At 37.0% G+C, this 16,862-nt stretch overlaps 1 protein-coding gene across 11 annotated transcripts in view; it reads right to left on the minus strand.

Moving 5' to 3' along the window:
• EPS8 (EGFR pathway substrate 8, signaling adaptor) overlaps nt 1-16,862 on the minus strand; it is a 183,571-nt gene that overhangs the window by 26,237 nt on the left and 140,472 nt on the right. For all 11 annotated transcript variants that reach the window (XM_082742384.1, XM_082742385.1, XM_082742390.1 and 8 more), the window contains 5 exons: nt 14,580-14,706; nt 12,548-12,636; nt 11,872-11,946; nt 6,683-6,831; nt 4,069-4,252 (listed from right to left, as the gene is read on the minus strand). In XM_082742384.1, the coding sequence (XP_082598510.1) occupies nt 4,069-4,252; nt 6,683-6,831; nt 11,872-11,946; nt 12,548-12,636; nt 14,580-14,706 (624 nt within the window). The remainder of the gene's footprint in view (nt 1-4,068; nt 4,253-6,682; nt 6,832-11,871; nt 11,947-12,547; nt 12,637-14,579; nt 14,707-16,862) is intronic.

A 16,862-nucleotide genomic window follows, 5' to 3' on the forward strand; every position in this document is an offset into this window, starting at 1 on the left:
TTGAGGGAAATACAGAAAGACAGAAGAAAATACAGAAAGACAGAAACACATTGATCTTAACATTCAATACAGAATCAGACAATGCTGAAGTAATTCCTTTTTGTAGTTAACCGAATTTCAACATGAGCCCACTGGGAGCTACCAGGAGGGGGAACTGAGGTCTATGGGCCTCAGTGAGCACCATGGTTTCAAAGCTATGGGGAAAAAACAAAGAAACAAAGATTAAAAAAAAAAAAAATCATGTAAAGACGGTAGCCGTTTCTTTATGTGAAATGAAGTATGGAGAAGGCACAACAGACCATGAAGTACTGGAAGTCCTTGGCTATTTAAATTGCTTGTGAACTCATTGGGGCAAAATATCTGAAACTGGAAATGTTTTAGAAAAGTCTTAGATAAATGTTTACCATAGTTCATCCTAATGACAGAGTTGGCAGGGGTATAGATGTGTTTAAACACAGATGTGTAGGTAAGTTTTCTCCAATGGGCTAGTGTGACTGTCAAAACACCCACACTATATTACTCCTTTAGAACAGGCTTAACACATAAATACAAAGAAACAATTTTCACCATTTAAATACCTTGGTTTAAACCATCAACAAAATGAAAAAGCAACTATGGAATGGGAGAAAATATTTGCAAATCATGTATCTGATAAGGACTAAAAATCCAAAATATATAAAGAACTCATATAGCTCAAGAGAAAACAAACAAATAAACAAAACACCCAATCCAGTCAAAGAATGGGCAGAGCAACTGAACAGCCACCTTTCCAGAGAAGACATACAAATGGACAATGGGTTCATGAAAAGGTACTCAACATCACTAATCATCAAGGAACTGTAAATCAAAGTCACCATGAGATGTCACCTCACACCTGTTGGGATGGCTATCATCTAAAAGACAGGATAAAACAAGTGTGGGTGAGGATGTGGGGGGAAAAGGAAACGCATGTACACTGTCGGTAGGAATGTAAACTGGTGTAGGGCTATGGAAATCAGTCTGGAGGGGGATGCCTGGGGGACTCAGTCAGTTAAAGCAACCAACTCTTGATTTCAGCTCAGGTCACGATCTCCTCGTTGTGAGACCAAGCCCGTGTGCTCAGCAGGGAGTCTGCTTGGGATTCTCTCTTCTTAAAAAAATAATAAATTTAAAAAAGAAAACAGTATGGAGGTTCCTCAAAAAATCAGAACTACCACTACCATACTATTCCACAGACTCGCTAGTGGGTGCAATACTAAAGGAAATGAATTTAGGATCTTGAGGAGGTATCTTCATCTCCATGTTCACTGCGGCTTTGTTCACAATATGGAAACAACCTAAGCGCCCGTCAACAGATGAATGGGTAAAGATACAGTATTAATATATAATGAAATATTATTCAGCTATGAGAAAGAACCAAATCATGTTATTTACAACAACACAGATGAACTTTGAAAGCATTCTGCTAGGTGAAATAAGCCAATCAGGAAAAGAAAAATACTGCATGGTATCACTTATATGTGAAATTTTTAAAAATGTTAAAAAGCTGAACTCATAGAAACAGAGTAGAAAAGCAGTTGCCAAGGGCTGGGGGAAATTGGGAGCAGTTGGTAAAAAGGTACAAACTTTCAGCTATAAATGAATAAGGTCTGAGGATCTAATGTGAAATGGTGAAGATAGCTGATAACACTATATTGTGCAATTACAATTTGCTAGCAGAACTTCAATGTGCTCACCAAAAGAAAAACAGATAAATATGTGAGGCGACAGATGTGTCAGAGCGCTAACTAACTAGATGGGTGGTTGGGGGGGGGGATTCTTTCACAATGCCTTACAAATCACCAGATGAACACCTTAAATATCTCATGATTTTGTCAATTATACCTCAATAAAGCTGAAATTAAAAATGACAAATAAGTAGCTTAATTAATTCAGTTTCTCACTTCCCTAGTTGAGAGGAGAAGCCCTGGATAGTTAGCAATGTTTTATAGATGGGGGGAGTGCAAGAACCTGTCAGAATCACCCTCACCTTTGGCTAACTCTGAACAGAAGAGAATGTGGTCAGTCAGCATGAGATCACCAGGTCCTGAGAGTGACCGGAATTATTGCAAGGGAGGAGAGGAATGATGCCGAGTGACTAACTGTGATGACTACACAAGCTTGTTTAGGTCTGCTGCTCCTTCAGAGGAAGGAAAGAAGTTGAGTATTGCCACTAATGTTTGACACACCATGTCACCTATGTCTTTCGATTCTACACAAAACCACCAGATCCTGAATCATCCAGGTCTTATCCTGAGTGTATTTATTTTAGTAGCAATAAAGTATAATAAAGCTCCTCTTCTGGGGATGATTGCATTTTTTTATGCATTTTAAATCACTATTAGTTGGTCTCTCTTCCAACAAATTCTTAAGGCATAAAAATCCCCCTAAAACAGCTAGCAGGCGCTTTTCATTTCATTTTTTGAAACCTCTGAATAAGTACTTAGTTTACAACAGGAAAGTGATAACTCATTTCTAGGAAAGATTCTCAATAATTCTTCCTTTAAAATTACTTCTTCGGTGAGGGTAGACAACTTCTACATTGGAAGCCCAGAACACGTTACTCACTCTTTAAATACGTAAGTTTTTGAAAAAGAATGTACGAAAGTGAATTTCTGAGGCAATACATTATTAAGTGAATGTATTTTCCCATTTAAGATATAGGACTGTAAGCTAGAAATTTCTGTGATTTCAAAATAGTTGGCTGTAACTATAGCAACAAGTGTGTCATAATTTCATGTTCAATTACACCTTTTTTTTTTCCTTTAGAAAAGCTGCCCTCTATGAGGAAAGGAAATCCACAGTGATGAGGTCTGAACTATAAAATCCACAGTGCTAAGGTCCAGAGAGGGACTGCCAACCAGTGCAAAGGCTGTGAGGTCATCTTCTTAATCACTTGGAAGAAACAGCAGTTAGAGACTCTACCCTTCGATGAGCCAGAGGAAAAAGCAATTATGTTAGAAAAAATATATACCTTCAAAGCAGTACATTTGTTTTATTTCTAAAGTTTCAAAATCTAACCAATCTTCTATAATATTATGGGACTGATTTTTAAAAATTTAACTTATGTGCTTTTCCTTAAAAGTGAAGATTTACTCTGGTTTGTTAATCATTCCTTCATATCATGTTTGCCTTATTACAAATACCCACAGCATGCTGAGAAAATTAAACTATGGAATTAAATAAAGGAAATGAGCCAGACTTCAAGGAGGATCTAGTCATCATTTACTATTTCTTCTCCAAACTAGACCTCATTCATCTAATTCCTTGGGTTCTGATCCTTCTATTTGGTTTCATTCGGCTTTAAGCAATGTTTGATTTTCTTTTCTGACAGGACAAGAAGAGTCACAGGAAAATCATTTTTAAGAAATGTGCAGAGAAAACTTACCTAATTTCAATGCCTCAATTTGCTCCCCATGTAGGTTATACTCTAAAGTTTACTAAACTACTTAAAAGGCACAATAAATTTTGTGATCTCCTCAGGGTGTGTTAGTGTTCTAAATGATCATTTGAGCCTAGGGACTGAGTCCAGAAGAAACTCTGGCCTTCTAGAGCCAGGCAGAGGTTTCGGAATTTAGAACTAGGGGGAAGGAAGGAGGGAAAGAGGGAAGTCAGGAAGCAGGAAAGAAATGGGACATTTGGGAAAGAGCTGCTTGGGACAGGCTTCAGGGACCTAGGTTCAGGGAGCTGTATTAAGCATCTGACGATGGAGAGAAAAAACAGAAAGAACAAGCTGAGCAGCAGTCAGGCAATTTTCTACAAGGGGAGAAAGCAGGCACTCAAAAATTGAGACAGGATCACCGGGCTCAGGGAACAGCAGCAGGTGGGTAGGGGTGAGAGCTAACAGGATTCTAAGGCTGGCATTAGGCTTCACAGGGAAACAAAACAACTGTCACAACAATGACAGAGAAGTGAGAGGTAACCAATGGCAGCCAGACAGATTATTCATTAGTTCTAGAACAATCTTCAGATCAATGAGAACTCACAATCAGAATTACAAGAGAATGCACGTTATTACACGCTCTAAAAAAAGTGGTGCTAAAAAACTACCTCTGTGGATAATCTTTTCGTCTCCTGTTTGCGCTGATGTTCTGCTACATTTGCCACAGACTCGGCCAGCTGATAAAGATCTTGTTCCATTGGGGCTCCCATGAAGTTCAGCATGGGGGGCTCCCAACCATTGCGGAACCGTGGGACATATGGTGGAATGAACTGCTCTTTTGGCCACTCTGCTCTGTAGAGGAACATTAAGGCACAAAATTAAGAAATGTATCTATGTTCAAAATTACTTTGAACAAAGTTAGCCTCAAAAAACAAAAACATGGCAACAAACAAAAACAAAGCATACCTAATCTGCCCTCTCTCCACTCAAAAAGGGAAAATGGACATGCTTATAATAGTCTGTAATGCCAACGAAAGGAAAGAGAGATTGAATTCTGCTTCATGATCTGTTTTCAGTACACTGCCTCAATTCTCCATTAACTCAATTTTGTAACATGGATACAGATTTTGAAAATTTGGAAAGGGAGCATGAGGCTAGAAGTGTTAAAAGTATTTAGAACATGAACTTCTCTTGTATCTAAAGTAGTTTCAGATTCTCCTTCTCTTCCCTCCCTCCCAACGGTATGAATGCTCCTGGTATCAGATATATCTTTCAAAAGAGAAAACAACAGAGAATGTTCTTAACATTTATGATTTTTTAAGTTATAAAGTCCCCTAAATGAAACATTACCAATTTTATAAATTAAATTTATCAGTGAGCCATTAATCAGTAAAATCAAGTTAGGACTAATCTGAAATTGCAATCATTGCCCATTCATAATTTAATGACTCTAAGTGAGGCTTATTTTTACAAGCTCCTAATCACTCATGAATCACAAAAATAACTGGGACAGAAATTATAGCTTCATTTCTGCTATATTGTGTTGTTTTATCTTTCACAAGTGAAAGATTAATTCTTCAGGTTATATTTCTACTACGATGAAATGAGCCATTTTATTCAGATTATTATGTACCTTCATGATCTTTTTATCTTTATGAATTTTTAAATCAGTACATCCATTTCCTAATACTCTCAACAATTAGGATTTTAAAATTACTTTTTCTCTTGTCAAGAGCTAACAATATATTTCCTTTTGATGTAGTTTTTCCAAAAGTCAAATATTTTCTCATTTTGAGGTATGACCCAAAATTAAGAAATTAGAAAGTCTGAGCTATTTTTATACTAGGAGATCTGATTAATTTAGTAAGTTTCATGGGAAAACACTAAAAGATCCTACCTAGGCTTATCATTAGATTATAAACTATGAAAGTCCAATAGATTTAAGAAATCTATTTAGCCAAGTACAATATACAAATAGCATGATACAGTAGGTTATATTAATATGTAACTAAATTTAAATCTTGTTTCCAATATAAAAGCAACTATGATGCTTTTAAATTTTTTGCGTGGTAAATCATTCAATATGTAAATCATATTCCAACACAAGCTATTGCCTAAGTCCAAAATATAAGTTTTATATTTTGTATACAAACACAGTTAATATGTTTCAACAGAAGAAAAGGAGGAGAAAAAAAAAATTGTGAACTGATCCATTACTTTCAGGCTAGCCCATTCAAAAGCATTAGGAAGAAAAGATTCTAAGTGACCACACTGAATGACCCACTCTAAATAGTGAGAGAAATAAAATGATCTGAGTAAGTTAGGAAGGCAAAATTATTTATTTGCATATCATAAAATGAGAATTTTTTTTTTTTTTTTGCCTTGCTCAGGAAACTTTAACACTGCAATGTTAAATGAGGCGATCAATGTAAATGATTTGTCTTCCACAATCTCTTGACTGACAAAATACGATTTTTAAAACGATCCCCTCATCACAAAGCTCTTGGTTCTCCACAGCCCACCTGCTTTTTTCCATGTACCTCATTTAACACCATCCCTCCTCGCCTCGTTCCCCACCAGCGCCTGCTACCCAAAGTCGATATACCAGCCAAATGCATTTTTCATTCTCCATTCTCTTGACTTCCTGCTTCATGCTCTCATTCATGCTTCTCTTTCTATTAGGAAGGCCCATTCCCAACTATGTATTTGTGGAAATCCTACTCATCCTGCTGAAAGGCAGCACAGCGAAATAATTAAGAACATCAACTCCAGAGCCAGACTGCCAGGTAAAAATCGCACATCTGCCACTAAAGACTTACATGGCTTTGAGTAAATTACTTAACCACTCTAGGCCTCAGTTTTGTTATCTGTAAAATGGGGATAACAATAGTACTTATGTAAAGCATGGAAGAGTGCCTGGCAAACACTATCTGTATAGTCTGTACATATATATTACATAGTAGACTAGTATTATTATCTATTGATTTTAAAGGCCAGCTCTTCTTTGAAAAATAACTACCCACCCCCCGAACCCCCTCATCAAATCTTCTCCCTCATGGCTCCCCGTTGCCAAACATTAGTAGTTTATGGTCACTCCTGCTACTTAATATCCTTATACTTTATATCTTCTCCACTAGACTAGCTTTTTAAGGGCTTAGGCTTTTTCATCTGTAATGCCTAGTCTTTTATAAGTAGAAGGTTAAATAACTATCTCGTTAGATTCAAGTAATAACAAAGAACAATACTTGAAGTATTACAGGTATGAAACCCCAACACGTTTACCTGGCTTTCATCCAAGTTTCTCCCAGTGATATCCACAGCTGTCTTTCATCATTGTTGACAGTATAATTTAAGAAATCAATTGTGTCCTTAGTCAGTAGGGGGCTGAGTACCGAACTGGCTAGTTCAGGACCTCCTGTTGCCTGCACCACCTAAAATGATGATAAATCATTTTTTAGCAAGAAAATAATGATTAATGTATATTTTCCAAATACGTAAAAGCCATGCCAAAAGCAAGCACTGTTTTTATAGACTCAAATTCTGATGTGGTGCGGTGTATTCCTGAATGAAAAACAGCTTATTAAGTCAACCTGCCCAGCCCAATCATGACTAAAAATCTAGAATGAAAAGTCAGTAGTTTAACAACTTTCACAGGATCTGTCTATTGGCTGCACAGGACTGTATTTTCCCTGGAAAATACTAATGGCTATCCAGAGAATTCTTAGTCAGGTGGTTTAACTATCTCTGCTTTTTGCTTAAAAAATTACATGTATTTTTCCTGGCAAATCTATTATCCCAAGCTTGAAAAATATGGTTCTATAAATGAATACTACAGAGAGAAATAAGGCTCAACTTAATGGTCTATGGCTATGCCTATGAAGACATTCAAAAATAGAAGAATCCAGAGAGAAAAGTGAGCGACGAATGAAAACTGGTACTCTGAATCTATAATATTTTTCTCCAGAATTTAATTCTAGGAAATTGTCCTGATTTAAAATGGGTAATTTAATGATTAGCAGAAACAAATAAGCAGGTGCAACTCTCTGATAAACAAAATGATGATAAGTGCATGTCTGGAAACTGCTCCAAATTGCCTTCTCAGAGGCTATTTCCTGGCTAAAGAATGGTAGTTATCTCCTAGAGCAGAAACCAGAGCGCTTTTATAAAAATCTCACCTTCCCAGAGATATGGCACAAGAAAAAAGGAATTTTTTTTTTTTTTTTAATGGCTCCAGACCAAGAATCAGTTTCTCAGTTTCTCCCCGGTCATCCAAGTGTTCTGAGCACACTGTGCTGTTGTATGCCTCTGTGTATCTGCATGTGCTGCTTCCCAGTTCCCCAGAAGGCGCTTCCTTTATCACTCAGAACTCTACTCCAGTACCACCTCTTTCAAGAAGCCCTACTTAATCCCAAACCATTGCTCTAAGGCACCTCAGAGTCCTCGGAACAATTTATGCATATAAGTTGTTACATTTTAACTTATGGCTTATTTTTCATTCTTTTCCCTCCAATGAGGACTTGGACCAAGTCAACTGCAGAAGACATAAGTGTTAGGGGGAGAACTGAGAATCAGTCAAAGAAAAGATGAGAAATAAGGAGGGAGGCTGAGTCTTACTTGAGAACAAAATTTACCCTGACAGCCTGGTACAGTAATTTTCTTACGTCCGAGTCCCATAAAGCACTTCTGGTGAATATGCAGGGATGATTAAGAGGGAAAAGTACAGGGAAAAATCTAGGAGTAGAGGAACTTTAAAATCTGTGGCTTCACAGCGGGAAGAGGGAACGAAATAGAAGAAATGTAAAGGAAAAAAGCTTAAAGACAAAGTTCCCCCTAGAGAATGGATGCTAAGCCCATATGCATATATAGACACTGTGGGTGGGTTTGTGTGTGGAGATGCTGAGGGCAGAGGGTGGGTCTTGCAAGGTTTAAAACCACAGATTTGGTGTGGCTGGTCATAGGCCCTAAATAAATGTTCCTTCCCATGTCTCTTGTCCAAATAATATGTCTGGGGTTCTATAGGCAGAACATTAAAAGGAGCAACAGATACATTCTGATTAGAGAGACCATGAATAAGGAGTCATTTCTGATGAAAAGAGATCCTATTTTCAGATACACAGCTTGATCAGTAAGGCAAATTTCTACATTTTAAGGAAACCAAACCAGTCCCATTATTTTATAGCTCTCCTTTATGTAATGACTACATATCTACTTATGATGTGTGAAAGAGTGTGCCAAGAATGAGGAGGTGGCAAAAACAGCTTTAGAGTCAAAAGTTCCTAATATTCAAACTAAGACAGTATCAAATGTGTTAAAGAATAAGGAATATAAATTTTGTTAATTAGCTACTATGGGCTTCTTTGCATATGAATGTCCTTGATCTAATTTTTAAAAGAGTTTATAAAGCAAGAAGTATTCAACAGTAACTAGACAAGTAGAAATCTGATGTTCTATACGTAGCAACAACATATGGAAGCATTCATAAATTATTGATGTAGTCTTGGACTTTCATCTTCTAATCTCTTATTGCCCAGTTCTGACATTTATGCTGATGTTACTTTCCTATGCTGGTAAGACAATATTCATTTTACATTCTACTTCAGGTCTTGCCTAGTTGCCCTTGGGGAAAGAAGGGAGATTTATTATCCCTTTCGTTACTTGGATACTTTCTTTCTTTCTCTCTCTCTCTCTCTTTTGATAATCAAGTAAAACCTATGGGAAATGCATTTGAATTTGCTCCATTTTCAGTAAATACTAGAGTACTTCAACCATAGCGTTCCTATGCCCTAAACCAAAATTAATGAAATTTATCTATTTCATATAGTTCTTACTCTTTAAAAAAACAAACACAGAAATAATACACTGGATAATCACACATTACTAACAATTATCATTGCTGCTAGTGTCATCCTACAAAGGAATCATTTGCTCTTCTGACGGGGAGAGCCATTCACAACCATTCCACTCATGCCTGCTTTAGCCCAGAAAGTAGGAAACTCTGTCCTCCTCGAAGTTTTTAAAAGGGATTCCACTCTCCACTCTCTTTCCACTCCTCCCTCACTCATCCTCCCACAAAAACCAGAAGGCCCTATCCAGTAGAATTGTAGAAAAGGGTGATTAGTCACCTACTCTCTTCTCAGATCTGTCTGTATGTGAGGGCAACAACTGTCCCATCTACCTCCTGCCACACACTTTCCCCAAACCCCTGTACTCTTCTGTTGTGTTCTCTTAAATATTCCAGTAAATTCTCCTAACTGCCCTGTAGGACAAGACGGTTTGTTCATTATGTCAGCCTAGAAAAGTTGCTATTACACCATTTGCAGATATAAGAAATATATAATGGGAAGGGAAGTATATTACCTTACTATATAAGGAAAGAACATAGCTGCTTATTGAAAATCTAGATGTGTATCTTGGATCCTGGCCTATGGCAAAGGGGTATAACCTTTGGCTGGATAAACTCATAGGAACCTCCAACTCCTTCACAAAGGGAATTGTTCTCAACACACCCTTTTGTTAGTTTCAAAAATTATACCTTAGGTAAAAATACACATGTATGAGAAGGGAGTTTTCTGGGGAAAAAATGTATTCTATGTATATCACTCGACCTGGCACAGAGTGAACAGGTAAAGACTACGAATTGTTCCCTGGTGTCCACTCTCTTCTTCCTTCTAGAAAGAGAAGACCCTACATTTTAGATAAACCTACAGCCAAACAGTTGAAGATATTCCTCTGGTGTTCAGTATGGCCCCATGAAAACATTCAGGCCAAATGGGCAAAGGTAGAAATTATCTAAATTCAGAGTCACCTCCTTGTACAGCTATGACAAGGGCACAGAGGTAAATCAGCTTCCACTACAGAGATAGCTGACACAGTTGCTCAATTCTTCTCTTGGACACATTTTCTTCATTTGGTTTCCAGAATACTATAGTATCCTTATGCTTCCTCTCCTGACTTAACTGCTTCTTCTCAATTTTCTTTGTTGGTTCTTTCTGTTCTCCTAACACTGAAATTGCCCAGAGCTCAACCAGTCCTTGTTCCTCTTCCTAATTATAATTACTACTTTGGTGATAATTTCATGGCTTTAAATGCTTTCTATATACAGGTGATCCTCAAATATGTCTCTCTAGCCTTGATTTCTCCACTGAACTCCAAATTAATCTATTCAACTACCAAATCAAATTTTTCCATTTAGATGTAACAAAATTTTGACATGTCTTAAACTGAATTCCTTATCTTCCTCCAAAAAAACTGTTTTATCTATTGTCTTCCCCATCTCAATTAGTAATTAGTCCGTCCCTCCACTCTTAGGCCAAAACCTTTGGAGATACCCTTGGTTCTTGCATAGCACATCTAATCGACCAGCAAATGTTGCTCTATGTTTTATAATGAAAATCCAACTTCTTTGTACAATTTCTAATGCCACCAGGTCCAAACACCATCATCTCCAATCTGGATTATTTTAATAACCACCCCAGTTCCTTCTTCCCCCAGATTTCTAAGTATTCTAGCCAGAGCAAACCTTTCCTGCTGAAAATATTCCAAAGGTTTAAAAGATTTCATAATCACTTATAAAGACCAACAAAATATGACCTGTTGCTTTGCTGACTTCATCTCCTAATTAAGATCTCCCTCATTCTGTTCAAGCCACAATACTTATTTATTCCAAGAATACAATTTGTAATTACCATCCCAGAGCACTCACAATAGCTGTTCTCTGTCTGGAATTGTCTTCTTTCAGAAATCTGCATGACTCATTCCTCACTTCATTTGCTGAAATGACACCTTCTCACCTTAACCAACCCTATTCACAAAGGCTAATACTCCACCTCACACACGTGTGTATGGTTGCATTAGAATACACTGGAAACCTTCCCTATTCTGTGTCCCTGCTGTATTTTGTCAAATAACACTTCTTTTTAGCAAAGGGTACTATTTATGCATATATTCAGGTTACTGATTGCCCCGCCATACTACAAGAGGTTATAAGAGGGTAAAAACTTATGTTTATTTTATTCCTGATAAGCTACTAATAATGCTAAGCATATAATAATAGTCTCTAAATGAATATTTCTCAATGAATAAATAAATGATCAAAGCCCTCCATACAGTATCAGTACTCCCTCATGCCTAGCCTATTTTGGGAGAAAGAGAAAAACTTCTATATTATTTTAGCCATTTGTATTATATCCTAGTATATTTTGAAACATGAGCATCTGATAAATGTTTCTTTTCATCTTCCTTGCTCTGTCACAGCTATCGGCTTCCTCAGCTATAAAGTAAGGCACTTGAACAGGATGATTTCTAAGGTTCTTTCAAACTCTCAAACTGGACATTCTAGATGCTTACATAGATGCCAAGGGAAATCATAACTATGCAAGGTAATGAAGGAAAACTGTCGAGATACGTCAGACAGAAACTTGGGGTTGAAAATCATACTAAGAGTGATTACTTTCTTAAATTAACAGTCTTACCATATTTAATGGAGTAAATAAAAAATGAACCAAATCTGCAGCACTCGGATTCTGGATGTGAGACTTCAGTTTGGACTGTAGCATTAAGAAAACAGATGAACAGATTACTATGATGTCATCAAGCAAAAAACAGATGCTCCTAAAGGTCCAACACAGACTCAAAGCAAGAGTTCTTTACTGTTAGTTTCACTTGTGAGATACGAATCAGCCTAGGTAAATCAGATTAAAAGAATTTAGTTTAAAAAAAAGTTAGGAGTTGCTCTTTTTTTAAAAAATTTTTTAAAAGATTTTATTTATTTATTTGACAGAGATCACAAGCAGGCAGAGAGGCAGGCAGAGAGAGAGGGAGAAGCAGGCTCCCTGCTGAGCAGAGAGCCCGAGTGGGCTCGCCGGGGGCTCGCGGAGCTCCATCCCAGGACCCTGAGATCATAACCTGAGCCCAAGGCAGAGGCTTAACCCACTGACCCACCCAGGGACCTCAGGAGTTTTCTTTTTTGATAATTCACTTGGATATATAGGTTTTATTATCTGTTGGCCTAATGAAAAGCAAATCGAGACACACATACCGAAAAAATCCACAACAACTTTAGCTCTTCATTTCATCAGGAATATCCTGGCTAGAATTTGATCTCTTTCATTTGTTTCTTTTAACTATATACCAACAAATTTCACTTACCAGAAGGTTAAATCCATGTTTAAACTTTTGTAAACAGTCAATGAACTCATCAGGAGGGGGAGGTTTTGCTCGCAGAGTTAAAACACCCTCTAAAAGAAATAAACGGGAAGCGGAACAGATGAAAGCAAAGTTGTCAGAAAATCTATTAAATGAAAAAGTAAAAAGCCACATTTGTGTCTGTAAAATTTGATCATTCCAGATACCGCGCTTCTTAGCTACTCTGCTGCGTCTCATAGACTTACTGTAACAAGCTAAGACAATCCAACATTTCAAAAGGACCCTTCTCTGCTTAGGCACTACTAATTCTTCATCAATTCCATAGATATATGCTGTATCCTTTTTATGTCCCAATGACTATGCTTATCATCACAAAGACTATAAAAATGTATGAGTTATAAACCCTGATCTGAAGGGCCTTAAAAACTTTAGAAGACACAAATCGGTACATAAAAAGATACACCAAGGAAGTGCTATAGAAAAAGACTGCACTGGGTTGGGAGATGGAAAAATGGATACCTAAAAGATGTTTCAAGGGGAAAGTAGCTTTTAAAACAGGATCTGAAAGGTCTGTTACACAGCAATTTGGTAAGAAAATGTCATAGTTGGATATAACAGCATCAGTTAAAAAAAAAAAAAAACATGGGGAAAGGAAACTCATGTATGTGAGAAGAAAAACCAAAGCACAGAAACCTGAGAATGGGAAAGTAGACCAAGGCTGGATTGTGGGGTGACCATGACAATCAGGGGGTTGGAGTAGACTTAAATCTTAAATAGAACATGGACTTAAATAGAACATGGAATTAACATGCTGTTCAGAAGAATGAAGTGACTACGTTAGAGCCTGAAGACAGCTGCCCTCCAGAATAAAAGACTGAAGGCTTGAAGACTCTTAGAGAGCCGGGTAAAAAATGATGACAGCTTGAAGCAGACATTAGCTATGAAAATGAAAAGGGAAACAACTGGATATAAAACACACTGAAGGGGCGCCTGGGTGGCTCAGTGAGTTAAAGTCTCTGCCTTCGGCTCAGATCATAGTCCCAGGGTCCTGGGATCGAGCCCCGCATCAAGCTCTCTGCTTTGCGGGGAGCCTGCTTCCCCTTCTCTCTCTCTGCCTGCCTCTCTGCCTACTTATGATTTCTGTCTGTCAAATAAAAGAAAAAAAAAATCTTAAAAAAAAACACACTGAAAAACTAAAATCGATTTTGGCTGCATGCTGGAGAATGAAGTCATGCAAGAATCTGTGCTCTTAAATCTGGATGACCAAGAGGATAGTACACTGAATAGAGTACACAGATAGTACACAGAATACAGCAGGAATAACTGTTTGAGACATAAGGAAGCAATAATACTTAATTTCAGACTATAGGGAGGTGAGGTATATTCAGATGTACACATCTGGAAGAAAAATTTACAGGTCACATGCTTAGGATGTAGACATGAGCTAGAGAAAGACTGGGAGGTCATGCGTCATGAAAGGGAGATCTACTTACTATTCTTTGATGTACTTCATTTGCTCCACAATTCTAAGTTTATACATTTTGAGGCCTTTTAAATAACTACCTACAACATACCCCAAAACCGCTTGCACATGAGCTGGATATATTGTTTGGGAGTTATGGGATTAAAAAATTCAAATCTATTGATATTTGTTAACTATTTTAAAGAGAAAAATCAATCCTTTTAACAAAACAATGAGGTTCTCTAAAATAAAATAAATCAAAATATGGTAGGAACAGAGCTATGATTTTAACAGACATTAACGAAGGGGTCACTGGCTGAATCTCAGAGTCTCTGTGATTTAGGTTAAGTATCCCAGAGTCTTTTCTTACCGTAGCCAACTTGGAACCAAAACCGACCATTCCCTGGACTCTGCTTAGTCTCTGCCTAAATCCCAGGTGCAATCCCAACACTAGAAAAGGGACTTTTTGGCTCACTGTCAATGGAGTTTTGCTAAGCAGTTCCCAAGGGCAGAAACTCTGCCTAACACTGGAATTCTGAATGGTTTTTAAAAGATCAAGAAAATCCAACTCACCTCCTGGTCCTTTCTTTTTACCTTTCTTACTTTTCTTCCTTTTAGAAAGCTCAGAAAATGCTTCAGCTGCTTTTTGGAGTTTTGTGATAAAAAATTCAATGTCATCCAAAATATGGTTTAATATTTGCTGGAATTAGAAATCAGAGAATAAAATATAAGCCAAAATAAAACCATTTTTGCCTTGACTGTATACTGTTAGTCAATAAAGGAAAATCAGAAAGCTTTAAAAAAAAATACCTCCCACATGCAACTCTCAAGTTTATCACTAATTCTATGAAAAAGAATTGAACTAAATATACCTATATGTGCAGCTAAAGTCTGACATTTTTCTTTACCTTAATTTTGTTCTATTTTCAATACCATAAAGAAAGCATTCACAATATCTATTCAGATTATTATTTTCAACTACTTTAATTCTCTCATGGTGTTCTCCCACATAAAGTTAGAGGGAAAAATCTGAAGAAACACCTTGTTAGAAGAGCAAAGAGAAATTTTGTTTTTCTAATAAATGTGCCAACAATATTATTTCATGGAATTAAAGGTTTATAGAATGTTGTGATAACCAAATAAACACACAGATAATCTAGAATCATTATTAATGAGTTTCCATGTGGTAAAATAGAATTCATGGTGAACTGTTTTCAGGGATTATTGGATCAGTTATTTTTCTCCTTAAATGGTTTTATTTTTAATTTTTATTTATTTTTTAAATTTCTTTTCAGTGTTCCAGAATTCAGTGTTTATGTACCACACCCAGTGCTCCATGCAATAGGTGCCCTCCTTAATACACACCACTAGGCTCACCCAACCTCCCACTCCCCTCCCCTCCAAAAGCCTCAGTTAGTTCCTCAGATTCCACAGTCTCTCATGGTTTGTCTCCCCCTCCAATTTCCCCCAACTCCCTTCTCCTCTCCATCTCCCCATGTCCTCTGTGTTATTCCTTGTGTTCCACAAATAAGTGAAACCGTATGATAATTGACACTCTGCTTCACTTATTTCACTCAGCATAGTATCTTCCAGTCCTGTCCATGTTGATACAAAAGTTTGGTATTCATTCTTTCTGATGGAGGCATAATACTCCATAGTGTATAAAGACCACATCTTCTTTATTCATTCGTCTGTTGAAGGGCATCTTGGTTCTTTCCACAGTTTGGCAACTGTGGCCATTGCTGCTATAAACGTTGGGGTACAGATGGTCCTTCTTTTCACTACATCTGTATCTTTGGGATAAATACCCAGTAGTGCAATTGCAGGGTCATAAGGAAGCTTTATTTTTAATTTCTTAAGGAATCCACACTGTCTTCCGAAGTGGCTACACCAACATGCATTCCCACCAACAGTGTAAGAGGGTACCCCTTTCTCCACATCCTATCCAACACATGTTGTTTACTACTGTATTTTTAATTTCATTCATTCTGACTGGTGTAAGGTGGTATCTCAATGTGATTTTGATTTGAACTTGGATCAGTATTGATTATCTCACATACTATAGTCTTAGGTGACTTTCTCAAGTACATGTGAAACCTGACATTCTTCTAATTTAAAAGACTAGAAACTGGGATTAAATAAACTTTTAAGTATAATAAATAATGGTATAATATAAAAATTAAATCCCAATCTTCAAATTCCTATATATGTTTCCAAACAAGCTAGGAATGTGTATAACATAAATGGGAATTATATTGAGATCATATTTTATTATTACATCACAGGGCACTGTCATTCTGTTAAGTAAATTACTATTTTATTGCTAATAAAAATAAATACAGCTTTATCTTGAATAAAGAGCTAAAATCTACATATCTGCTTTTTAAAAATTCCACTTAACTTTTATGTTTCAGGCATTATAAACATTTTTAAACAAATGTCATGAAGAGATATTTAGCAGACATTTCAATTATGAATTACCAACTACCAAAAAGTTAAAATTCCCCAAATCTGATAATTTAAATTCCTTTATAAACTAGTTAATATGCTAGTTCTTCTACTAGAGCCCTATGCTACTAAATATTGGCCTAAAGGCAAAAATGGTTAAGAAAAAAACAGTTCAAAGGGCATAACCACCAATGGAAAGAGAAAATACAGTATGCACAAAACATCTTTATTTAAATCAACTTTGTTTTCTCTGCTGATATTTTTTTCCTCTTCAAAAAAAAAAAGGCAATGGGGGCTCCTGGGTGGCTCAGTGGGGTAAAGCCTCTGCCTTCAGCTCGGGTCATGATCCCAGGGTCCTGGGATAGAGCTCCACATCCGGCTATCTGCTCAGCAGGGAGCCTGCTTCTT

This window comes from Mustela nivalis, assembly GCF_964662115.1.
Source record: "Mustela nivalis genome assembly, chromosome: 7".
NCBI lineage: Eukaryota > Metazoa > Chordata > Mammalia > Carnivora > Mustelidae > Mustela > Mustela nivalis.